We start from the raw sequence: 26,294 nt of genomic DNA, 5'->3' as shown, positions 1-26,294 counted from the left end.
GGTTTAGTGCTCTAAAATTAATATTAATGGAATATACTTCTTTCAAATGTAGTCAGCTCTTTCCACATTTGCAATTTCAGTAGAATGTCAACTTCAAAAACAGCTTAAATAGCTGATGACATATTGCAGTGTCTAAAAATAATTCATAATAAATAATCACAGATTTAAATATAATAAACAGCTTTAAGGTGGAAACTTTAGTCTCAATCATTTTGACCAGAGTTTTCCAAAGTAAAGAACAACTTGTGAGGAGAGCACAGCTTTTTTTCAATCTCTTAAACACATGGAGGTCAACCAAATCATTAAGCACTTAAAGTATCATTATTCAATAAACAAAGTGGAAGATCTCACTGCCAAGAAGCAAAATGGTAAGAGAGTTTTTTTAAATTCATACAAACCCTCCCTTCATTCTGCAGATTCAGCACAGAGCATCATCATCTATCCTAAATCCAAGAGTGGGGGGCAGATTTGTAGTCTGTGACGCCAATGCAGTTTCAGCTATCTTGTTTAGGCCATGATTTGAATCCCATCAAACACTACTATTCATATTAGCTAGTACGTTCTTAAGAAAAACCACAGATATTTTTAAGCGTGCTGCTGGAAAGCACACAGTATCCATGAAATGCATGTCAACTTATTTGGTAAAACATTTCCGGCTAACCTCACCGTCTGCCCATTTACTCTCCTGATTCTTCCTGCTCTTCTACAATCGCTCTGCCCCCTCTCTCCATCCTCCTCACGCCCTCGTTCCACTGATAATAGCACAAACACTGCATTCAACTACAAAAAGCATAATACTATAATCTGATGATCATTATTGCAATAGCAGTTGGGGATCCATTTTTGATATCAGTATAAAACTGCTTAGTTATGTAAAATTATCATTAACAAATGTGGCCAAAACAGAAGCTACAGCTGTACATGTCTCACCTGCTTCTTTCTCTCCCTCTGTGTCCTCCTCTCTCAGACCTTGTGCGGTCACCCAAAAGTTAAAAGTAACAGTGAAACAGAATTTACAAACTAATAAAAGGCACAAATTGATCCATACCAATTTCTAGCAGTATTCAAACTAAATACAGGCTGCTGCTGGATGTCGACAGGTAGCATCCTTTTAACTTACTGTCACCTGGAACTGGAGCTGTGCTGTTAATAAACACTGAAACCCAATTTAAACAGAATAGGAATAGAAATCTTTAACAAACTGAAACAATAAAGTAGCTCTTTTTCTGGCAACTGGCGATATGCGAGCCAACTATTACTATAGTTACTTTTAGGGGTGCTGTGATTAAATTTAAGGATGTATTTTTTTTTTTAATGGGACCACTAAAAAGGGTCTGAGCTCACCTATGGCTGTGTTGCATTGGCTGCTTAAGAATGATATACAACAAGAGGTATCATAACAGATAGAAAAACTCCTGCAACAGATGAGTTGTACTTTTTCCCTCTCTATTACCTTCTTAAAGATGTAAAGAAGGAAAACTGCCTGTACAATATTTAACATTAGGAGAAGTTAGAGAAAATATCTGACTCAGGCTGGTTACCACTTATATACTGGGGAGGCAGGTAAATGTAAACAAGTTGTAATAAAACCAAATCCGACATGATATCAGGACATTTATGTCCACTAGAGGGGGCTGTGTGCTGTATTTGTTTCAGCCCAAACACTGCCGGTGCAGTGGTTGAGTGTTTGTCCATACCTATTTGAGTAAAAAAAAAGTTGAATATTTGAGCTTTATATTTTTTTTCCAAGGGCTGTTTTAATGCACATCATTACAGATATTTGCTTCAGGAAAAGAAGACATTTGAAATCGAAATAAGTGACTAAGTGTGAGTGGAGTAGGGTTAAAAAAACAGTGAATCAATTGCTTAGTGGATATAGTGGCCTTTTATTGGTATTACCATATATGCATTTCAGTAAAGCAATGTTTAAATCTTCTTAGCTACAATCACAAAAACTGAAAAAAACAAAAAACAAAACAGCTTAAGCCACTTATACTAAATACAAAATAAATAAATAATAACAATAATACACATTAAAATATTTTTACCTGAGAAATTAATTGACTTTGACGGCTATATGTCTAGTTTCCTTGAGATTGACATGTCACTGAAATATGTGAAATATGTCATTTTTCTTTTTCTGATGTCAAACAATAGTGTGTAAAACATCACAGCACAAAGGTAATATTTTTAAACAGTGTGTTTTGTTACTTTACTGTCAACACAATATTACCATTTATCGTCTGGTACATATACAAGAATAAAGAATTATTCAGTACTAACTTGCACAAACCAAGAAACATAAATTGCAGAAATTCTGACTTCTTTCAGTGGTTGTGTATTTATTATTTTTTTTAAAAAGCAGTAACTTATGTTGTAGTATTTTATTCTATTCTATTCTGTTCTATTCTTACAAAACTACTGGATAATATCAAAATGAAAACTTCACTATTTACCCAAAGGTTACATGTGAAACAATGTTCCAGCGCTTCAGAGTATTATTTATCCATTTTGTTACAACACATGGTTTCTGTGATTTCAGCAGTATCTAACACAGTAATAGGAAAATAGGAAACACTGAGCTGGCCCTGCACTTCCTGTAGATTTATTATTATCCAGGGTCATAAATGTCGCTGTGGTGCAAAGTACATGTGTCTGAGTCCACCATGGCATAAAAACAATAGTACTTGTTGTTGTATTATGATGAACGAATGTTTTACATTTAAGCTAACTCAGTTTGTGTTTAGTCAATTAATTTGTATTTTTTTAACCAAAGAAAGAACTTGCAAATATCGCTAAATGTTGCATAAGACTGTAAATGTCTTCTTTCGTGCTTAAATGCAAATTAAAGTGTAACACCATGCTTATGCTCTGTTTGACTCTTTGTAAAATTACAAAATGATTTGATTAAAAATAAATTACATATGAAGATGGTTAAGTTCAATCAAATTTACACTGTTTGTTTAAATGCACGCTACCTGTACTATACAGTTGATTATAAAGTATTTTCATGATTAGGTGAGGTCTGTTCCATGATTTTTCCATGACAGTTTAAGCAGACTAAAGATCTGGAGTTTATATTATTTCACTGGAATGTAGTCATGAGGTCTAAAGAGATGTTAATGCCAGTGAAAGAGGGTGTGATTAGACCCAAAAATCAAAATAAACCCATCTGAGACAGGAAAAACTTGACTAGAAACGGCCGAATCAACAATCTGATTTATTCATAAGAAGAATGACTGAAAGGTCTGAAAGACCAAAGAAGAAAACTAAAGTGGATGATAACAGTAAATATACCCTGTAAATATACAGGGTTTAAAACAAGGTGCAAACATGAGGTTAAACTGAAGAACAAGAAGGTCAGATTAGATTTGCCAGAAAACATCTAAAAGACCTCGCACAGGTTTTGAAAAGCCATCTTTGAAAAGTTGAAACCAAGATTAACTTGTAACTTGTAACTTAAGAAACATGGGAAGAGAAAGTCAAGAGAAGGAGAGAAACAGCTTGTGATCCATTTCACTACCACATTATCTGTGAAACATGGTGGAGACAATGGGCCTCATGTACTAATACATAAACAAGTCCACACGAAAAATTACTGTTAGATTTGTGAAACGTTGCGTGCCAGACTATTCTGATGTCACCAATGCGCATATGCTAGTAAATCAAAAGCATTTGATTTACTAGCATACATGCACATTTCTGTACTGTAGAAAATGGAATAACAGTGTCTGAGGTCCAAGGAGGAAGTGTTTCCACATAAGTGATGGTCATCCAAAAATGAAAAATGACTAAATGAAAAAAAAAAAACTTGCTGATACTCGCTGTGTCAAACACTAACAGACAACAAGACAAATACATGGAGAACTGTCCATGGCATTCACTTGAACATCTTTACAGACAGACTGAAAACACTAGAATTCACTCCATCTTATCTATCACACAATATAATACACTCTGCTACCCAACTCTCAGTCAGTGATATTCTGAAAAGCAAATGAACAGCTCATCACTTCAACTTTGGAGACAAACGAAATATTTTTACCCTGCGCAAAAATCAAATGCAAAATTACCGTCACATTTGTGAAACGTGCATGCCAGCCTTTTTTGTTGTCACCACAGTGCATATATTAGTCAATCAAAAGCATTCGAAACAAACATTCATATTTCCTCTGCCCCATTTATCTCTGTATGAAACTATGTTTACCTCCAAGTGAAGCAGACCACATGGTGACGATGTTTTAAGAGAGAGTCACAATACAACACAAAATGCAAAAATGCAGAGAGGAAAGACTGTCTTCTGCAATCTGGTCACATGAGGACACACACAGTGGGATGTTTGTTATTAGCATGGTACATGTAACATTACAATCAGGCTTGTCCATGACAGCCACTTTGTACATCTTTACAGACAGACTGAAAGCACTAGAATTCAACTCATCTTATCCACAGCATGATGAGATACATAAAGGATATGAACGGCTCATCACTTCAACTTTGGAGAAAAACGTCTGGGTTTCAGCATTAGTATGGCTTTCTTTCAGTATGTCCAGCACTGTGGTTTTGATAGTTTTCTTGTCGGCTTTGGAGAGGTTTGCTTTGAGTTTGAGCAGAGCCGAGACATGTTTTTCACTGTTGGTGACACAAAGAAGAAAAAAAAAGTTTAAAAAAAGTGTATCATGTATTTCATGATTATGTTTATGATGCTTGCCTGGGGACTCTGTTGTCCTACTGGGAGACTTCAATGCTCATGTGGGCAATGAAAATGAGACCTGGAGGGGCATGATTGGGAGGAATGGCAGTACCTTTGGATTGGCATACTGGGATGGTGGTTCCCATCTTTAAGAAAGGGGACCGGAGGGTGTGTTCCAACTACAGGGGGATCACACTCCTCAGCCTCCCTGGGAAAGTCAATGGTAGGGTGCTGGAAAGGAGAGTCCGTCCATTCGTCAAACATCAGATACAGGAGGAACAATGCGGTTTCCGTCCTGATCGTGGAATACAGGACCAGCTCTTTATCCTCTTAATGATACTTAAGGGTGAATGGGAGTTTGCACAACCAGTCTACATGTATTTTGTGGACTTGGAGAAAGCATTCGACCGTGTCCCTTGGAGTGTCCTGTGGGAGGTACTCCAGGAGTATAGGGTGTTTGGCCCACTGCCCTACGGGCCATTCGATCCTTATACAACCGTGGCAAGAGCTTGGTCCGCCTGCCGGCATAATCGACTCGTTGTCGGTGGGTGATGGGCTCTGCCAGGGCTGCCCTTTGTCAATGATTCTGTTCATAATTTTTATGGGACAGAATTTCTAAGCATAGCCAAGTGGCGGAAGGATTTCACCTGGGTAGTCTCAAAATCTCATCTCTGCTTTTCACAGATGATGTGGTTCTGTTGGCTTTATCAGGTAATGCCCTCTCACTGGAACAGTTCGCAGCCGAGTGCAAAGCAGTGGGAATGAGAATCAGCACTTCCAAATCTGAGGTCAGCCGGAAAAGGGGGGAGTGTCCACTCCACGTCCGGTACAAGTTCCTGCCCCAAGTAGAAGAGTTTAAGTATCTCGAGGTCTTGAGATACTGGGAATGGAGAAGGGAGTGGGAGATCAACAGATGGATTAGTTCTGCGGCTGCATTGATGCAGACACTGCACTGGTCTGTCGCGGTGCAGAGAGCTGAGTGTAAAAGGGAAGCTCTCAATTTAACGGTTGATCTACAACCCCACCTTCACCTATGGTCCCGAGTTGTGGGTAGTGACTGAAAGAACGAGACCGCGGATACAAGTGGAGGACATGAACTTCCTCCGACGGGTGGCTGGCCTCTCCCTTACAGATAGGGTGAGAGGTTCGGCCGCTGCTCCTCCATATTGAAAGGAGCCAGTTGAGGCGGTTCAGGCATCTGATAAGGATGTCTGCTGGGCATCTCCTGGGTGAGGTGTTCCAGACATGTCTCCAGGGCAGGCCCCGGGGCAGACCCAGGACACGCTGGAGAGATTATATCTCTCGGTTGGCCTGGGAACGCCTTGGTGTTCCCCCGGACAAGCTGGAGGAAGTGGCTGGGAAGAGGGAGGTCTGTGCTTTGCTTAGGCTGCCGTCCCTGCGACCCGGCCCAGGATAGGCGGAAGAAGATGGTTGGATGGATGGATGGATGGATGACACTGATCCCATCCTGACTAGTTTCTAATTGCCATGTTATGTCTTTTTCTGTGTGTAACCAGTTTCCTGCCTCTGACGCACATTCTTCCTAATAGCCGTCAGTAACACATCACCACACCTATTTAAACTACTGAAAAAAGTGAAGGTGGAAAATGTGTCAGTTTCTGTTTTAAATACAACAGTAATTGGAACTCGTATTGGTGACACTGATATGTGCCTAGATGTACATGAATTCAAGGTTTCCACTAGTTTTACCAAATAACTCCCCACAAAATCACACACTTCAGTGGTGTTGGTACTTTCAGTCACACAGACAGTCTATATGTGAGTGCTATCAACAGCAGTGTTTATGTCCCCTGATTCCCTTTCTCCTTTTCCTTTAAGGTTAGAAATAAGAGGTCTATACAGTTGGGTTTCCGGTGCCACATTTGGAAGAAAATCTTTCTTTTCACTCTAATTAACAGCATTGACTTCATCTGCACACAATGCTCTCTCATGCCAGCATGTTTTAATTTCAATGAATGCTAAGAAGAAACATCTGAAACCAACTGAGATGTTTGGCTCAGTCTACTTGCTGTTCCTCCTCACCTATCGATAAAAAGTGCAGTTGTTTTTGTATAAAGTAAATAATGTCTGAGTCAATTCAAAAGTTACCTGAGGTCGGGATAAGCAGATCCCAGTGAAACGATTTGCATCTGTATGGCAGGAATATCTTGGAGTTTTAGCACTTCTGCAATCTTGGTCAGGATTTCCTTTAACCAGTCTTGTGTAGATCCCTGTGAAGACAAATCAGTGACGTCAGTTTAGTCTGCAAGTTTCCCCAAACTGTAATCAACATAACTGGAGTTATTACACTGGGGTTTCCCAAGATCGATGATGTATTTGATACGTTCTTTCAGTTTCATGAATATTGTCTTTATTTATGCACCACGTAGTCATCAACTAATGTTCAGATATTTGATACATTTGTAACTACAGTCCAGTTGTCCTTAAATGTTTTTTTTTCCTTCATTTCTACCATGTTTTAGTCCATGTAAAATGTTTGTATAAAATATTAATTTATTAGCTACAGATAAAAATCTGTAATTTAAAAATCTTTATGACAAGGGCACTCATCATCTAACTTATATATTGACTGTTGGTCTGTCATTTTCTATGAGTCAATACCTTTGTTCTTAACCCTCTCAGGCTCAAATTAAACTTTTTGTTGCTAATGCACAACCAAGTCCTGCAGTGGTACTTCTGAGTAAAAAAAACTCATAAAATATGTATGTGGGGTAATCAGGTTGTTAGTTTTTAACTGTTGCAAATCAGCAACGCCTGCCTCGAGAGGGTTAAGGAATGAGTCAGGTTTTCCATTCCATTTCTTCTATATCCTTGGAGGCTGACATTTTAGCCAACTCCTCTGACTTCCTTTTTGAACTTTATAGAAGTTTTAATCAAAACTTCCAAACCAAATGAATGTGAAATGCAGCTGATTCTTATTCTTATGTTTTCCAGAGCTCAGCAGAAATCTGATCACTTTTGGGTTTTATTCATGTCTCAGTTAAAGTGTGCATTAAAGATCAAGTCTCACCATTCTGGCAAACAGCTCGTGCAGTCTCTCTGCATTTTCTTGCACAGTCTCGTAAGCCTTCAGCTGACGATCCTTGTCCTTCAGTTTGACCTCTCCTTTCAGGAGCCTCCGGACATATTCCACTGTCACTTCCTGGTGAAGCTGACCAATCAGCTCCTGAATTTAGCCCAAGTATATAAGTAGTCAGAGCACATCATAATCCTTTTACTTAAACACTAGCAATGAAGGCAATAATGGCCATTCAATCCAAAACAAAGTTTCCTCCTTTTACCTGGTAAGAGGACTGACTCGAACCCTGAAGTTCTTGAAGCTCTTCTTCAGTCCTGTTCAGCAGCTTCTCAAACGTGTTCTTCTTCAGCCAGTCACTGGTTCCCAGTTTCTGGTAGTGTGGCTGTGTGAGGAACAAATAACACAGTTTTTTAAACCTTTGAATAAGACATGTTAGGATTTAATCCTGAGGATTATTGATATCTGCAGTTATAAAGAACTTACTTTGAGGACCTTGTGCACAGGGATTAATAAATAAGTGTGGGCAGACTGTTTCATCTCAGTCAGGACCTGCAAACAGTTTTCCCGCACATCCTCTGGGAACAGATCGTGCTTCTCAAAGAAGTCCCTTTAGACAGACCACACAGGACACATTAGCTCACAGTGACGTATTCGCCTGTTATGATGAAGTTAAAATCTGAATTTCCATCTAACTGGATCACAAACATACCTGAACTGTTCGACACAGCTGAGGTTTGCCTTTATAAGAGCTTTGCTGTGCCGTTTGTTCTGCCTTATGATGTCTTCATGAAACTCTTTATACCTGCAAAAGATTAAGAACAGCTTTCACTTTTATTATCTTGTTATTACCAAACATTAAACTAAAATGTATTTTCAAAGACAGCCTTGTGAAGCCTTGTTACCTCTGCATGAAGTCTGTCAGGTTGGATGTTATTTCCTGGGCCTTGTGTCGGTCTCCTACAGTTGTATGTGCTGATGTCACGACGCCGTTGATCAACTGAAGACAAATGGATTGACAAATCAGTGGCAGTTTTAAGTACCCAAAGCACTTTACACAGCAATGCACTTCCATCATTTTCAGATCCAGTTAAACACCAGGAACCAAACCCAGTGCTTTACAATGTTAGTGACAAACCCAAGTGATTAAACTACAGAACCATGGGAGGGTTCGAAACTGTGACTCTGATCCGACAGTAAATGAGTTTCTATAAATGACCCAAACAAAAATAATTGTCTTCCTTGTTTGTAAATCTTTTTCTCAAAGTTTCTCAAAGTCTTTTTCAGTTTGGTTAATATGTGCAGCAGGCTGGAAAATATTTGTCTGCACTTCTTTGGAAAGTTCTAAAGTGGATAACAGAGTAAATGTCATTTTGCACATTTTGTTCTCCTATAATCAAAACAATGTTCTGTCATTACTTCACCACAACAATTTTATTGCACAGTTCTGATATAGCAATGTATTCAAAGCCTCAATGGTCAATGGTCAATGTGGCGGTGGTGAGGTCCCTGGCTCAACTGCAGGGGAGGAGTGGAGCAGTGAGCTCAAGGGGGATGGAGGGACCCCTCTTGAGGTGTCAGGGATTTAACTAATGAGGTTTCTCTCTTTGTAAATAATGAAGCCAGAGACCTAAGATGAGAAGTGTGTGAGCTGGAGACCAGCAGGAAAGCAGGTGGAGTGGGTGCCGTACCTGTCAACAAGCAAATGATTTGCAATAAACACTCCTCAACATGATGCAGTGTGTCAGGTCAGTCACTACAGTCAACAATTACAAGTCAACAAACGCATGACTCACTATAAGAATCCTTGAAGTTGGCCACCACAAGTGACACCTTTCACTTTATATTAACACATTTTTATAAAAGCATCAATTTCAGCCTCTTTTATATCAAGTTGTAGCAACTCTACGGCAACTGTACCTGGATGACATCATAGGCCACAGGACTGGCGTAGCAACCATCATCTCTTTTCGGCTCCTTTCCTTGATCCCACTCTTTCTTTGCTTCATCCAATACTCGGCCAATAAAAATCATCAGGTCGCTCTAAACACACAACAACACACCAGCTGTCACTTTTAAACTGCTTTCATGTGTAAAGATTTAATTACTGACAGTAATAATTACATCTACAATATTATGTCTAAAAAAATATCCGTCAAAACCAGCAACTCTTTGATGCTGCATTTACACATCTCACTTTAAGCCCTGCAATGACCATACTGATTAACTGGATGCACGCCTCAGATACACTGTGTTACCTGTTGTTTGCTGAGGTACTGCTCCTCCAGAGGTTTCAGTAACTCGTCAGGAAGCAGGTTTCCCAGCGCTTCAGTATTGATATTACTGGCCAGCTCAGGTTTTTCAAGGATTCTGGTACACAGAGCAGATAACACATGAGTTTCTATAAACAACCCAAGCTGTGTTTAGTCTACAAAAATGTCATTTTATTTAGCACATTAAGAAAACAAGAAATTAGCCGTTACATTTGTATTATTATTCACTATCTGTAATTGTTCAGGTATTTATTCTTCAGGGATCAGTGAAGGACCTCACACTGACAGACATCCTCATGTTTATGCACAGAAAGATGCTGCTTCAAACAATAATTGAACTGGTGGCTTACCCTGGATAAAACTCCTTCACCCATCGCAGGAGGAAGCTGCAGTCCTTGTCATCCAGAACAAAGTCTGCAATCTGTTTGAGTCTTGCGCTGAAATTTTGATGGTACTGTCTTGCATAAAAGTTACAGATGTCCATCTCTGATGGGTAGCAGTTCTTCACAACCTCCACCACCCACTGCAGGTCCTCCTTCAGCTGCCTGCCCATGGAGTGGATCTCTGCCTCTATAGATGACTGGTTCACCGGATCACCAATGGGGCTTGATGGATTATCCATACGCCCATTTACTAATTTTTGAAGCACTTCATCATGGTGTTTCTTCCACTCGCTGGGCCTCCAGGTTGGTGGAGTTTGAGAATTTTGTCTCCACAGCTGGTCCTGCTCTTCCTCAAGGTTGATGGCTTTCACCGCAGATGTCAAAGCAGACACCTCTTCCTCAGTGCTGAGAGAAAGACTCTTCTGCAGAATCTGCCATACATGCTCTTCAAGGGCTTTATGGTCTGCAGCAAGCTTTTCTACCGCTTCCTTGTTAGCCTCAGCCTCAGCTGTCTCCCAAAACAGATGTTTCTCCCTGTCTATCAGTTCCTGAGTGGCCTCACAAAAGGCTTGCATTTCAAGGTATTCCTCAAACGTAGGTTTCACTGGTGGACAAAAAGAAAGACAAATCTTTGAATTTCTTTTAGATTACCAGTACTATTTTATAGTTCAATCACCCAGGCTCTCTGGGGTTCTCTTGATATTTATCACTAAACATCTAAACAAATCTTCCTAAACAGTGAAATGAATGCTGCACATGTACTACATACACATAATTAAATATCATGAAAATAATTGTAATTAAACTTATGCCAAGGATATTAACATGGGATTCAACAAATAAAAAAATATTTGTACTTCCCACCTTCCACCGAGGAGCGCCTATCCTCGTGTCCTTTCCGTCTAAAAGAAAACTCTCTCTTAACAGTATTATTGGGATCTGAAAGAAAAAAGCACACAGTTTAATGAAGTTTGAATAACAGACTGCAGACATGAGTTCTGGTCTTTTGTTTTCTTCACTTTCCACAGACAAGCATCAGCAGTGCTTTTTGTTGTGAACTCAGTGTCAAAAAAAATGTTGTCTTTTTGCCCATTATTGTCATGTGTAGCTGTGGCAGGCATGAAGGAGGTGGACCCAAGTGCAGAACTCAAACATGAAGGATGAACTAAAGGTGGCAGTTTTATTGCTGGGGAAATTGTTAAAAGCGTAAACTCACAAGAAACACCAAAATTTAGAAAAATGGAAAATAGTAACAAAAACACTGGGAAAAGAAAACTTACACCAAGAAACTACAAATGAGGAGCTACACTGAAACTAGAAACACATGGAGATTTACACACATGAGGAGGTACGATGTGACAAAGGGCAAAGAAAAACACAGGGCTTAGATATTCAGAGGAGTAATAAGGGAAACAGGAGCGAGCTCTGCCGCAAGCTTTTCTACTGCTTCCTTGTTAGCCTCAGCTGTCTCCCAAAACAGATGTTTCTCCCTGTCTATCAGTTGCTGAGTGGCTTCACAAAAGGCTTGCATTTCAAGGTATTCCTAAAATGTAGGTTTCACTGGTGGACAAAAACAAAGAAAAATTGTTTTTAATTATCAGCACTATTTAATAGATGAATCGCCCAGGCTCTGTTAAACTGCTTTGATACTTTCTCAAGTTTTCACCCCTAAAGATGAAACAGGTCAGAAGAAGCGTTTATAGCCATTATTTTTTTGTTTTTGTTCCACAATTTTACTGTGGAAAACACTTTTAATTATAACATGTTTCCTACTGCAACTTTGGACCTCTGACCTTTATAACGATTTGAATACATGTCCAATGTTCCTGAATAAGTTTTGTTGGGAAACAAAATAAACTGATCAAAAAATGTTTGATATTTATTACTAAACGTTTAAACAAATCTTACTAATGAGTGAAATGAATGCTGCACATGTACAATATGCACATAATAATTAATAATAAGAAAATAAGAAAAATAATTATAATGAAACTTTCAACTATATTAAAATGGAGTTCAACAAATAAAAAATAAAAAATATTTGTACTTCCCACCTTTTTCCTCCTTCGAGTCTTTAGAAGGGAGTGTATCCACTTCCCTTTTCCATCTCCATAGAAAAGATTTGCTCATTCTCTTTAATCTTTTATCAAACTTTGACATACGGGGTTCTAAAAAAGAAAAGCAAACATTTTAATGTAGTTTGAATAACAGACTGCAGGTTTTCTCCCCTTTCCACAGACAAACATCAGCAGTGCTTTTTGTTATGAACTCAGTGCCCAAAAAATTATTGTTGTTTTTTTGTCCACTATAATGACCACCGCAGAGAACATTTTATTAAACATTTTACCGAGAAAAAATCCTGTGCAGATTTTAGCCACTTTGGTTTGTTCTTTCATGACTGCATGATTGTAAATATGAAATCTGATAATAGGGCTTTTTAACAGTCATTTGGCGTTTTTATAGTAAGGTCAGGGGTAACAATCCATGCATTAATGAGGTACATTTAGTTGTTAATATACTGGTTGTCCAGCCATCAAAAAACTGTAAGTCCAAAGTGTCACATATAAATGAATATTGGCATTTACGTGGTTTCATTTTTACAGTGCATGGTTAAGTTAGCAATTACATCCTGGAAATATTCTAGATTTGCAAAAATGTGCCACTTTACATACATTAAATATTTTTTTAACACATAGATTATTGACCAGGTTAAAAATATTATTTGAAGGCATCAAATCAGGATTCAGGAAACTGTGATGAATATAATCACTAATAAATGTTAATGTTACACTACTAAATACAAATAGCAGCTTTACTTAGTCTAAGGAGCTTGGAAAGACAAGCATCTGGACTTCTTTAAGTTGCTTGAAGACGTTTCACCTCTCATTGGCAGTGTTGGGTAAGTTACTTTAAAATAGTAACTTAGTTACATTACTAGTTACTTCTCTCAAAAATAACTCAGTTACTTCAAGTTACTCGTTACTTTCAAAGTAACTAGTTACTAGGGAAAGTAACTGGTTTTACTCAGAATTCTCTTGTTAATGTGTTGCTTCCATAACTTTGCCAGTCTTCTAGCTTGCTTACTTGCCACAAGTGCACTGTGCCACCGACCAATAGAAAGGAAAAGATAATGTGCATATTTCCACAAGAGAAATCCCATGCCTGGACCGTCATTGACTGCTGCCATGATTCTAGCCTACGTCACAGCGTCATGTGCGCCTTTTACATCCAACACAAAAACTGCAGTCGTGGTGCTTTCGATTGTACTCAGAACTCAGAAATTCTGCCTTCTGAATAGGAAGATGTAGGTAACACCAGACTGCAGATGAGCTGCATACAGGGCTGGACTGGGACAAAAAAAATCGTCCCGGGCATTTTGACTAGAGACCGGCCCACCATTATAGGAAAAATCATAAAGCCTTTGAATGAAAATAAACACTGTTGTGACAGTGATGTACACTGTTTTGATGGTATATATGCATCAATCTATCAATCGTTTGTTGTAAGATTCAGATAATTATTTTTTAAAAGCTAGACATTTTAAATGAGAATAAGAAAGAAAAGTATTTCTTTGTGCCCCCCTCTCCCTGTTAATGTCCTACCTGCCCCCTGGCAACACTTTGCTAGACCCGCCCCTGCACAGTTACCAGCTGTCAGCTACCTAAAAAAGGATCCTGGTGTTATTTGTCTCTCAGAAACAGTTCATAACTTCAACTCATTCATGTCACCTAAAAGGTAAACCTGTTTCTCCATCACCTGTTCAGCTCTGATGATTCAGTAAGGACATCTCCTGGTTTCATCTTCATGTTTCCCTCTCACCAGATATACCAAACCATATCATGACCAGCAGCTTTACAGCTGTGGCTCCAGCAAACATCAGCTGATACTAGAAATTAATATTTAATAAATTCTAACAACAGCTGATCAAGATTAAACGTGCTGCTGGTTTCCTCTTTCGGCGCAAAGTGGGCGATAAACAAACAAGAGAGAAAAGACGATCAGCTGATCATTGATCAGTTTCATGACTGAAGTAGAAACGGGAGAGGGAGGGGGGAGAATGAAAGAAGAGGCAGCTATGCAGCAAAGACACAGAGTAACTCCAGCTTTGTGTCTTTTTCATTGTAGCTGAATTACGGGACAAACTGTTCCTTTTCACCTCAATAAGAAACGCGTAATATTTTCTCTGAATACCAGACGGGACGTTTGGCAACTCTAATAACTTATGAACAAAATAAAGTTCAACATCATTAACTTCATAGCACCACCCAGCTGTATAGAAACTCCGTCATGCTAGCTAGCACGCAGTACGGAAAAATTCAGAATAACGAAAATAAACTCCACCTAAACTTGGTTCATATCTGACCCAGAGAGACTGCAGGTCATAACTTCTTACCTGAAGTTCAGTTCACACTCGGACCGGCGGCCGCCTCGGGTCTCTTTTCCTTCTGCCTCCCTTTTCCTTCATCCACCTGCGGGCCTCCACCACTTGCTAATGTTACTGAATCTGTGGAAGCTCCGCGATAGCCACCACACGAAGTAACGAGTAACGAGCCTATCTAAATCCCAGTAACGACTAACACGTTCCTGATTTTGGCATAATAACTAGTTACCGTGCTCGTTACCACAATAATAACGTAGTTACTGTAACGCGTTACTTAAAATAACGCGTTAGTCCCAACACTGCTCATTGGAGAAGCTTCTCCAGTTCTGGGGTCAAATGGTGAAGAGTCCCAGATTTAAGCCCTGTGGGAGTGTGGTGGTCCCCCGCCCCTCAATGAGCCTCTAACTTATCACATGAGCCAAGGTGTGAAGACGGGTGTGGGTCAGCCAAGGTTTCGGGTGAGCTCATTGTGAAACCTGGCCCCACCCTATCATGTGATTTCCTGAGGTCAGATGGCCCAGGATGTGAGTGGGCATTAAGGCGTCTGGGAAGGGATCTCAGAACTGGATTATAGATGGCAGACAGTTGGTGTCGTAAGCCATGAGGCAGTGTAGTTCACAGTCAGCCAAGGAAATCATGTCCAGAACAGAAGCCACAGTGGACATAGATGGCTTCTTTCACTCTTCTTTCAAACCATCAGTCTTCTCTGTCCAAAATGTGAACATTGGCATCCTCGAAAGAGTGACCTTTGTCCGTTAGATGCAGATCGACAGCCGAGTCTTGTCCCGTTGAGGTGGCTCTTCTATGTTGTGCCATGCGTTTATGAAGTGGCTGTTTGGTCTCTCCAGTGTAGCGGTCTGGGTATTCCTCGCTACACTCTACAGCATACACTACATTGTTAAGTTTGTGTTTAGGAGTTTTGTCTTTGGGATGAACCAGTTTTTGTCTGAGTGTGTTGCTGGGCCTGAAGTACACTGGGATGTCGTGCTTGGAGAAGACTCTCCGGAGTTCCGATACACCGGCTACAACAATGTTGTTTCGTTTGTCTTTCAGAGCCTCCCTAGTTGGTGTCTGATCTTCTTTTCTGTGCATCTTTGCTGACCTGTGAACCGCATGTTTTAAAAGCTTCCTTTACATGTACACTTTCCCCCTGAGATCCATTTCCAGACACCTTAACGCCCACTCACATCCTGTGTCATCTCTGTCATCGACCTCAGGAAATCACATGATAGAGTGATTTCCTTGGCTGACTTTGAACTACATCCATCTTCACACCTTGGCTCGTGTGGTTAGTTAGAGGATCATTAGGGGGTCCATTGTCCCTCTTGGGAGGACACTCCCACAGGGCTTAAATCTGGGACTCTCCACCATTTGACCCCAGAACTGAAGAAGCTTCTCGGATGAGAAGTGAAACGTCTTCAACTTAAGGAAGTCCAGACACTTTTCTTTCCAAGCTCCTTAGACTACAATGACCTGGATAACTGAGAACCTTCACAGATGGCAGCTTTACTTGCTCAACATTTGATTTTACTCCTGGTTGACTTATCTGCAGCCTTTAATAGTATTAATACTTCTCTTATTAACAGACTACACAACTGAGTTGGCATTACTGGTACTGCTCTCAAATGGTTTTCTTCATACTTGTCCAACAGATACTTCAGAATTTGTATGAATCAGCGTATGTCCTCATCTGCACCCCAAGTCTCAGTCCTTGGACCAGTTTCCTTTATATATGTCACCCCTGAGCGATCGACGTAATCTTTTTAATAGATTTTCATACCATTGCTATGCAGATGACACAGTTTACTTTTATGTCAAGCCCAACAACCTTAACAGCCTTTCCTGCCGCAGTGACTGCTTCTCTGCCATTACTAATTAGATGTAGTCAAATTTACTTCATCGCAATTTCAGTAAACCTGAGGTTCTAGTACTTGGCCCAGGCAGTTTCTCTAAGGAGATAAGTCAGTACATCGGCCCCTTCACAAATGACTTCTAAAACTAAAAACCTTGGTATAATTTTTGACCAACACCTGAATTTTGAAACTCATATCTCAAAGCTCACCCAAATTTGTTTCCTTGACCTCAGGAATATTGCGAAATTCTGTTACTAGCATAATCCTCTGCATGGACAGGACACTGCATATACAGCAGAGCTTCTGAAACCTGATCACTGCAGCCAACCTTTCCGATCCTCTAACCCGGGTCTTCTAATTGTCCCTCACTTTAATTATTAAACCAGAGGTGATTGTACTTTTGAGGTTGTTGCAACCAAACTGTGGAACAGTTCCTCCCTCAATCAGGTCTACTGACTCTATTATTTGATTTAAAAGGTTTATTCCGGAGCCCGAAGCAGCTCTTGACAAAACAACCTGGCTAGCATGTACAGAGGCCTGACCACAACATCTTTGGAATGAGTAAAAGGAACTAGGTCTTGTCACTCAACATCACCTGTGGACCAGCATTTGTTGTACCTGGATGGCAACAAATGCCAACAAATGCAAGTCCAAAGTGTCACATATAAATTAATACAGGCATTTAATAACAAAGAGCTCATTCCTGAGCCTTGAGCAGCTCTTGAAGCAGGACTTTTCCAGCAGCAGATTAGTGCCCATTGAGTGCCCCTCCATCAATTGCTATTCTGGTGGAGGGGTTTGTGTGTTCCAGAGATCGCAGGGGCTATAACGTTGGGGGGCTTTTGTCCCCTGGTAGAGTCTCATATGGCAAATTGGTCTTGGGTGAGGCACCAGACAAAGAGAAATTCAAAAACCCATATAAGAAGAAGATCCAGGGAATAGCATGGATTCCCAGCATAGGGTTACCGGGGCTCCGCTCTGGAGCCAGGGTGTTCCAAATGACAGTTAAAAGTACCAGGCCTTCCTGGAGTTCATGAATAGGGTGCATGAGGGTGTTCCAGCTGTGTTCTCTTACTGGGAGACTTCAACGCTCATGTGGGCAATGACAGTGACACCTGGAAAGGCGTGATTGGGAGGAACAGCCTGCCAGATCTGAACCCAAGCAGTGTTCTGTTACTGGACTTCTGTGCCAAACCACAAAACACAAACCACAAAAACACCATGTTTGAACATAAGGATGTCCATAAGTGCACGTGGCACCAGGACACCCAAGGCACAGGCTGATTTTGTAATTGTATCATTAGATCTGCAGCCATACGTTGTGGACACTCAGGTGAGTGTCCAGTTGAGCTGTCCACTGATACCATCCTGGCTGTGAGATGGATTAGGAGGCGGGCAAGGATAGTGAGGGAGAGCTGAGAATGCCTGGAAGAGGCCCCCATCTGCAAGATCTTCAACTCCCACCTCAGACAGAGCTTCGACAGCATTCCAAGGAGCCAGCAGGGGCTGGGTCCTGCAGGGTGTGCTCCAACTGTAGGGGGATCATACTCCTCAGCCTTTCTGGGAAAGTATATGCCAGGGTGCTGAGTGAGGGGAGTGGGAGATCGGCAGACAGATTGGTGCTGTGGTTGCAATGATGCAAATGCTGTACCAGTCCGTTGTGGTGAAGAGAAAACTGAGCGTAAAAAGCAACGCTTTCAATTTATCTTCTTCCCCACCCTCACTTATGGTCAACAGTCTTGGGTAGTCACCGAAAGAACGAGGTTGCAGATACAAATGAGCTTTCTCCAAAGGATGGCTGGCCTCTCCCTTAGAGATAGGGTAAAGCATTCAGCCATCCAGGAGGGGCTAAGAGTAAAGTCGCTGCTCCTCCACATCAAAAGGAGCCAGTTGAGGTGGTTTGGGCATCTGACAAGGATGTCTCCTGGGCACCTCCTGGGTGAGATGTTCTGGACATGTCGGATTGGGAGGAGGCCCCTCTATCTCTCGGCTGGCCTGGGAACACCTTGGTGTACCCCCGGACAAGCAAGAGGAGGTGGCTGGGGAGAGGGAGGTCTGGGCTTCTCTGCTAAGGCTGCTGCCCCCACAACCTGGCCCAAATAAGCAGGGGAAGATGGATGGATGGCTGTATGGATCTCTGCATATTTAGTTAGAAGTTAGTTAGAAGTTTCACCTGTGTTTGATCGTGTTAGTGGTCTGGATTTTTTCTGGTTGCTCTTCGGAGAGATGGATGCAGAACCAGCACTCAGACCTGACAGAGAGGGAAGAAGAGCACATTAGTAGAAGCTGGATTTTCTGTTAAACTGACTGTTTAGTCCCTACTTTCAAAAATATATTTGTCTTTGCCGTGTCACAGCGATACAAAACCAACTCTGAAGTTTATTTTCCTTTTTACACTGGCTGCCTGTCCGTCAGAGGATAGACTTTAAAGTTCTGATGCTGGTCTATAAAGCTCTGAATGGTTTAGGACCAAAATACATCAGTGACCTCCTGACCCAGTATGAGCCTTCCAGATCCCTCAGGTCATCTGGATCCGGTCTTTTATCAGTTCCCAGAGTCAGAACCAGACACGGAGAAGCTGCATTCAGCTTTTATGCTCCATATATGTGGAACAAACTCCCAGAAAGCCTCAGATCAGCTGAAACACTCAGTTTATTTAAATCCATGTTGAAGACTCACCTATTCTCAGCTGCATTTGAATAAAGCACCAGATCCACATTTTTAAGCTTAAATTTCAAAACTTACATTTAACTACTGATTTTATCTACTGTTCTGATTTTATCTATTGTTTTTTTTATTTATTTATTATTTTTAATCAATTTTAGATCATGCTTTTTATTTGTTTTTGTTTTTTAATGTCTCTGTAAAGCACTTTGAATCACCTTGTTGTTGAATTATGGTATATAAATAAACTTGCCTTGCCTTGCCTTATGTGGGTGTTTGTGTGTCCATGGCTTTGAGATTGCTTTGTATTATACAAACTGAAGAATGCAAAGTTTAAGTCATGTTGGAAACAGAACAGGCTGGTGCAGCACAGCGCCAGCACCTAAAAGTGAAACTGATCGGCAGAATCTTGAAAAACAGTCTGACCTCATTTCTGACCAGATGATGATTTAGAGTTAATGACTTGTGGTAAATTACCTTAATTACCTAATGTGTATACCTGAAATGTATAACTGTATCTTTGATAGAGGCTGAAAAGCTTAGCATTGGAAACATTAAACACTGGGTAAAATTTTGCTGTAGTGTGTTTACGTTCCACTATGATGTGTCTTAAATGGAGTTGTTTTGATTTGGTGCTTTTCCTGTATGACATTATCCGTCCCCCATCACTGTGGAGGAATTTTGCCCCAGTCTTCTTTACAATGATGCTCTCTACAGGTCCTGCCACAGGATTCAAGCTCTGGACTTTTTCTGGGATGATTCAAGTCATTGATTGTCGCCTTTCTGTTGTGGATTTGCTGCAGTGCATGAGATCATTGTCCTATTGCATGACAAACTTTGGGCCAAAAGATGGTTTCACATTTGACTATAGAATAATTAATTTCTGGGATAAAGAGCAATGTGTTTACATCTTCCATTTTTTTGTATTTAAAGTCTGAGGTGAGTTTTTTTGTATGTTTACCAGCACCAGAGGAAAGTTTGTCTGCTTATGTATGACCCAGGCATTCCTTCATTTAGCAAACGGACATGTTCCAACAAGTTTATCAGTCTTTTTGTGTTTTGTTTGATTTTTCTACCTCGGCCAAGGAGATTATGTCTTTGATAGTGTTTGTGTGCATGTATGCACGTAATTCTGTCTGAAAACATAGTAGCTGCAAAAGTTTGGGATGAATTCTGAAGCTGTAGAGCGAGGTCATGTTAACTATTCATTAAAATTTACCTTACATCCACTGAGATCTTCAATATTAACTTAATGTGTGTTTATTTGTCAGAAATTGACATAAAAGCTTAGAAACTATGATTTTTAGTCTTGTGTGCATTGTTTCTTACTGCCAGTGTTTGTACTGACAACACAAAGGTACATAGGCGATGATATATATTGGCAAGGTAAATATGACATCTCAGTTTGCATACAAATATCATGTTTTTCAAGTTAACCCTAAAATGCATTATATCTTTAAAGAAAGTTTCATGATTTGAAAGAGAATGAGCTGCTAGTTAATTAGAAATACGGGTGGGTTTAAAAAAACAATTTCCAAATTCAAATTGATTTTAATTTAAATAATCTGATATTAATACATTAAATCCTGGAACTGTTTTTTAAATATTGATTTCAACAACCACAAAACAGATAAAACTCCAAACAGTTAAAGAGCAGGTAAACAGATTCAGCAACGAGATGTAAAACAAAGCGTGGATCTTTCTCAGTGTACTTTGAGACCAACTTCCCACCAGAAATCTTTATTTTCTGCCTCATTGGCTTGCTTATTATGCACCGGTCTAAAGCGGTGTACAGTGTAGTCCAACGCTTTTCTTTTTTTCCCCACTGAATTTTTAATTGTAGAGAAAAAGTTAGTTCACTTTGTGTATGTCATGGCAACAGGCTGAATACAAAGTAACTACTTTAGGATCTGTTCATAATTTGGAAATATTTTTAATTTACAAAGTTTAGAAGGTTTTGACAGTACATAACCAAGACAAATAATCATAAACTTGCATTTGTAGAAATCACTGACAATACCCAGTCTTATTTAGAAATATACTATTATATAATTAGCTAAAGTTAATCATGTCCAGTTATTACAGATAAATATCTATTACCCGTTACCTGCTCCTACATAATGTTTGTATCAAAGTAAATCTGTCATCTTCATCAGATTTTTACTGCGCTACAAATTTCCTGTAGGACACTTAAAAATAACAAAACAAAACTAAATAAATATGTACAAATTAAAATACTGTTCGCTTAAAAGTAAACAGAATGAGCTGCCATGGTGGAGCTTTGTGAATGCATGTCTCCTATAATCAAACATCACTGTTAATGTCTTGGACAGGGGGGACACATTTCTGCACCTACAGTTTCTAAATGTAATGGTGCCTGCCTTCTGTCAGCTTGATAGATTTCTTTTTTTGCTCTTTCTGCACTTTTCCCACACAACTTCTCCTTCCACCTGCACATACTGTGTGTACAATAGCACCTACTTCTCAGAGGAATGACTTCACACAGGCTTTCATGCTGGTCCTCTAGGGAAATATATGCAACCCCCACTCTCAAAAAGCTGGGAAACACTCATAATGTCAATGAAGATTTTAGGCATTGAACATAGAAGACACATCAAATGTAAGCACTGATGGCTAGCTTGCCATCAGTGCTTACATTTGAAAGCAGATTTTATGAAGACCTCAACGGTACTCACTGGGTGACGGAGGTTGTGTTGGAAGCCAGAGGCTCCTTCTAAACTTCCCCATCATGCCCACATTTATGCCACCATCAGTCGACGTCTTCTCATCGCTCTTGATGGATCCGTTGCTCTTGGTGGACACTGTGTCATTGCTGGGGTTCTCAGTGGACTTGTCCATCATTTGTGACATGTTATTCCATAATCTACCCAAATGTGAGAACGAATACAAAAGAAATGTTTAAAGACAAAGTTTGTTAAATTTTAAGTAACACGTCTGTTTGGAAGAAGTAAAAAGTAATAAATACTCAAAGTAATGAAGTATTTGTATTTTGTTACTTCCTATCGCTGGATTTAAATAATAATTAAGTGAATTAGATCCTACATAATAAAACCTGTATAAGTACTGTATAAAGATCCAATTAATTGTGGCTTTCACCAGGATCATCCTAAAGCTATATTACAGATAACATTTGATATCGGATAGATTAGAAAAGATAGTGTAGAAAAACAGAGAACAACGTGTTGTTTTTTTTAAATTTGGGAACATTTCCTCTCATCTCTTTGGTCCTGGACTTTAAATATACTGTTTATCTGCTGTTGATCATTTTTAGCCTCGCAAAACTTCAATTTGTCTGGTTTATTAAATATTTCAAGGACATGCTGAGATAAGAAATTAGATGTCGCTGAACACAAATGTGTGTGTGTGTTTGTGTGTGTGTAGAGAGAGAGACAGCAGAGTGATTTCTCTCGCAGTTTTATTTTCAAGATTGATATTCAGTCCGTGTATGCAAACCGTACCTAGTTACAGTAAAGAGAAAAGATGTACTTACCTCCGGTTTCGCACAGGTGATAGAACTTCCACAGTTTCTTCCCCCTTCACCTGCTTTCGGTTTAGTTGAGGGTTGGCAAGAGCGTGTGACCGGGGCGCGCGATGGGGGCGCATTTACAATGGGCAACGTTACTTTCTCTGAGAAAGCCATATAAGTGTCAGGGCTCTGTGTGCGGGCAGGCGGAGAGGAGGATCCAAACGCAGGACTCAGACACTAACTTGAAACTCAAAAACCTCAGCTTTATTGCTGGTACGAAAACAAAACATGAAGTGAACATGGAATATGGAGAACCGAAACACACAGGCATAATCTGATGGTACGACGTGACATGGTGAAAAGGAACGCGATTTGTCCCGTACTTCAGCTAGACGGTAAAAAAAATAAAACATAGACACAAAGCTGGATTTATTCTGCGTCTTTACTCTGTCAGCTGTCTCTTCTTGTCCCATTCTCTCCGCCTCCCTCTCCTGTTGCTACTTCAATCATGAAACTGATCAATGATCAGCTGATCGGCTTTTCTTTCGCAAGTCCAGTCTCTCGTTTGTTTATCGCCCACTTTGCGCCAGAAAGAGGAAACCATCGGATGTCGACGTTTAAGCTTGATCAGCTGTTGTTAGAATTTATTTAATATTAATTTCTAGTATGAGCTGATGTTTGCTGGAGCCACAGCTGTAAAAGCTGCTGGTCATGATGTCGGTTTGTATATCTGGTGAGAGGGAAACATGAAGATGAAACCAGGAGATGTCCTTACTGAATCATCAGAGCTGAACAGGTGATGGAGAAACAGGTTTACCTTTTAGGTGACATGAATGAGTTGAAGGGAAGTTATGAACTGTTTCTGAGAGACAAATAACACCAGGATCCTTTTCTATGTAGCTGACAGCTGGTAACTGTGCAGGGGCGGGTCTAGCAAAGTGTTGCCAGGGGGCCAGGTAGGACATTAACAGGGAGAGGGGGGCACAAAGAAATACTTTTCTTTCTTATTCTCATTTAAAATGTCTGGCTTTTAATAAATAATTATCTGAATCCTACAACCAAAATGTTTATCTGATGTAAAATGTATAGAAATCATACATATATAAGAACAAGACTGTACATCACTGTCACAACAGCGTTCGTTTTCATTCAAAGACTTTATGGCTCTTCCTATGATACCTGGTGGGCCGGTCACTAGCCAAAATGCCCGGGCTGATTTTTCTTGTCCCAGTCCAGCCCTGGACAAATGTATACTATAGAGGTGAAGAAGCAAGCTCTCATGTTGTTGTTTCGGTTTCTATGTTAGGTAAATAAACAAAAGTTGTAATAAAACCAAATCCAACGTGACATCAGGACATGTATGTCCACTAGAGGGGGTTGTGTGCTGTAGTTGTGTGTGCAGGGGTTGAGTCTTTGTCCATACCTTTTTGGGGGAAAAAAGTTGAATTGTCTTTTTTAAATAAGATGATAGAAATATTTGAGATTTGTTTCCAAGTGCTGTTTTATGCACATCATTACAGATATTTGCTTCAATAAAAGAAAACATTTCCAGTCCAAATAAATGACCAAATGTGAGTGGATTAGGCTGATAGTGCTTAGTGGATATAGTGGCTTTTTATTGGTATTATAAAATATGAATTTCAGTTACACAATGTTTACATTTTCTTAGCTACAATCACAAAAAGTGAAAAAAAAAATCCAAACATTTGAATCAACTTATACAAAACACATAATAATGATAATAATAATACACATAGAAATAGATTTACCTGAGAAATTAATTGACTTTCACAGTTATGTCTGGTTTCCTGTACAAAATAACAAACATGTAATGTTATTTATTTGATGTGAAATGTGTCATTTTTCTTTGTCTGATGTCAAACGCAACAAACATGAGAGGACAAAGGTAATATTTTTAAACAGTGTGTTTTACTACTTCACTGTAAACACGATATTGCCATTTATCTTCTGGTACATATGCAAGAATAAAGAATTATTCTATACTAACTTCCACAAACCAAGAAACAAACATAAATCACTGCAGAAATTCTGACTTCTTCCAGTGGATGTGTACATTTTTTAAAAGCAGTACCATAAAGTATTCTGTTCTATTCTTACAAAACTATTGGATAATATCAACATGAAAACCTCACTATTTACCTAAAGGTTACATGTGAAACAATATTCCAGCGCTTCCGAGTATTATTTATCCATGTTGTTACAAGACTTGGTTTCTATTATTTCAGCAGTATACAACAATGTTTACACCAAGGTGCAAACATGAGGTTACACTGAAGAACAAGAAGGTCAGATTAGATTTGCCAGAAAACATCTAAAAGACCTCGCACAGGTTTCGAAAAGCCATCTTTGAAAAGATGAAACCTAAGATTAACTTGTATCAGAAACATGGGAAAGTCAGAAGAAGGAGAGAAAAACTTTTCACTACTGCATCATCTGTGAAACATGGTGCAGACAATGAGCCTCATTTACTAATACACGGACTTATACACTAATACACAAGTAGTCCACACAGAAAAATTACTGTTAAATTTGCGAAACGTTGCGTGCCAGCCTATTTTGTTATCACCACAGTTTGTATGTTAGTAAATCAAAAGCATTCGGAACCAACATGCACATTTCCTCACCCCCATTTCTCTGTGTACAAAACTATGTTTGCCTCCAAGTGAAGCAGAGCACGTGGTGACGATGTTTTAAGAGAGAAGCCTGCAGCTCTAAGACAAGAATTTAGGAGAAAGTTTGATTGTAGAAAATGGAATAACAGTGTCTGAGGTCCAAGGAGGAAGTGATTCCACATAAGTGATGGTCATCCAAAAATGAAAAATGACTAAATGAAAAAAAAAAAAACCCTGATACTCACTGTGTCAAACACTAACAGACAACAAGACAAAAACATGGGAAATTACCCATGGCATTCACTTTGAACATCTTTACAGACAGACTGAAAACACTTCAACTCATCTTATCTACCAAACAATATAATACACGATGCTCTGCAACCCAACTCTCAGTCAGTGATATTCTGAAAAGCAAATCAACTGCCCGTCACTTCAACTTTGGAGAAAAACGCCCGGGTTTCAGCATTAGTATGGCTTTCTTTCAGTATGTCCAGCACTGTGGTTTTGATAGTTTTCTTGTCGACTTTGGAGAGGTTTGCTTTGAGTTTAAGCAGAGCTGAAAGATGTTTTTCACTGTTGGTGACAGAAAGAAGAAAATGTTAAAAAAAAAAGATGTCATGCCAAGTATTTTAAGATTATGTTTATATGCTGTTTGTCATTACAAAATGAGATACTGAGAAACAAAACTGTCAGGTGAAGAAAGTCATATATGACAGTAAGATGCAAACAAATGATGATGATGATGTTTCAGCCTACCTTAGATTACATGAATGTGCAAAATCACCCCATTAATGCCACATGATATTAACAATGTTAATAAGTAAAAAAAAAGATTCTGCAACATTTTTTTTAAACTTTCAACACAAGGCTTACAAGTTCAATCATTT

At 39.6% G+C, this 26,294-nt stretch overlaps 1 protein-coding gene across 3 annotated transcripts in view; it reads right to left on the bottom strand.

Annotated features, from left to right (window-relative positions):
- Nucleotides 1-26,294, bottom strand: part of LOC120739619 (tumor necrosis factor alpha-induced protein 2-like) — a 132,152-nt gene that overhangs the window by 70,824 nt on the left and 35,034 nt on the right. Inside the window, exons 17-20 of one of the 3 annotated variants that reach the window (XM_040041432.1) lie at nt 9,989-10,100; nt 9,651-9,773; nt 8,636-8,730; nt 8,443-8,535 (exon numbers count right to left, since the gene is read on the bottom strand). In XM_040041432.1, the coding sequence (XP_039897366.1) occupies nt 8,443-8,535; nt 8,636-8,730; nt 9,651-9,773; nt 9,989-10,100 (423 nt within the window). Of the gene's footprint in view, nt 1-8,442; nt 8,536-8,635; nt 8,731-9,650; nt 9,774-9,988; nt 10,101-24,213; nt 25,981-26,294 lie in introns of those variants that run through there. The other 2 variants (XM_040041433.1, XM_040041431.1) reach the window with 2 other exon arrangements.

This window comes from Simochromis diagramma, unplaced genomic scaffold (genome assembly GCF_900408965.1).
Source record: "Simochromis diagramma unplaced genomic scaffold, fSimDia1.1 OVJJ01000304.1, whole genome shotgun sequence".
Taxonomy (NCBI): domain Eukaryota; kingdom Metazoa; phylum Chordata; class Actinopteri; order Cichliformes; family Cichlidae; genus Simochromis; species Simochromis diagramma.
The sequence above is the reverse complement of the archived record's forward strand: the minus strand, read 5'-3'. Positions and strand labels throughout refer to the sequence as shown.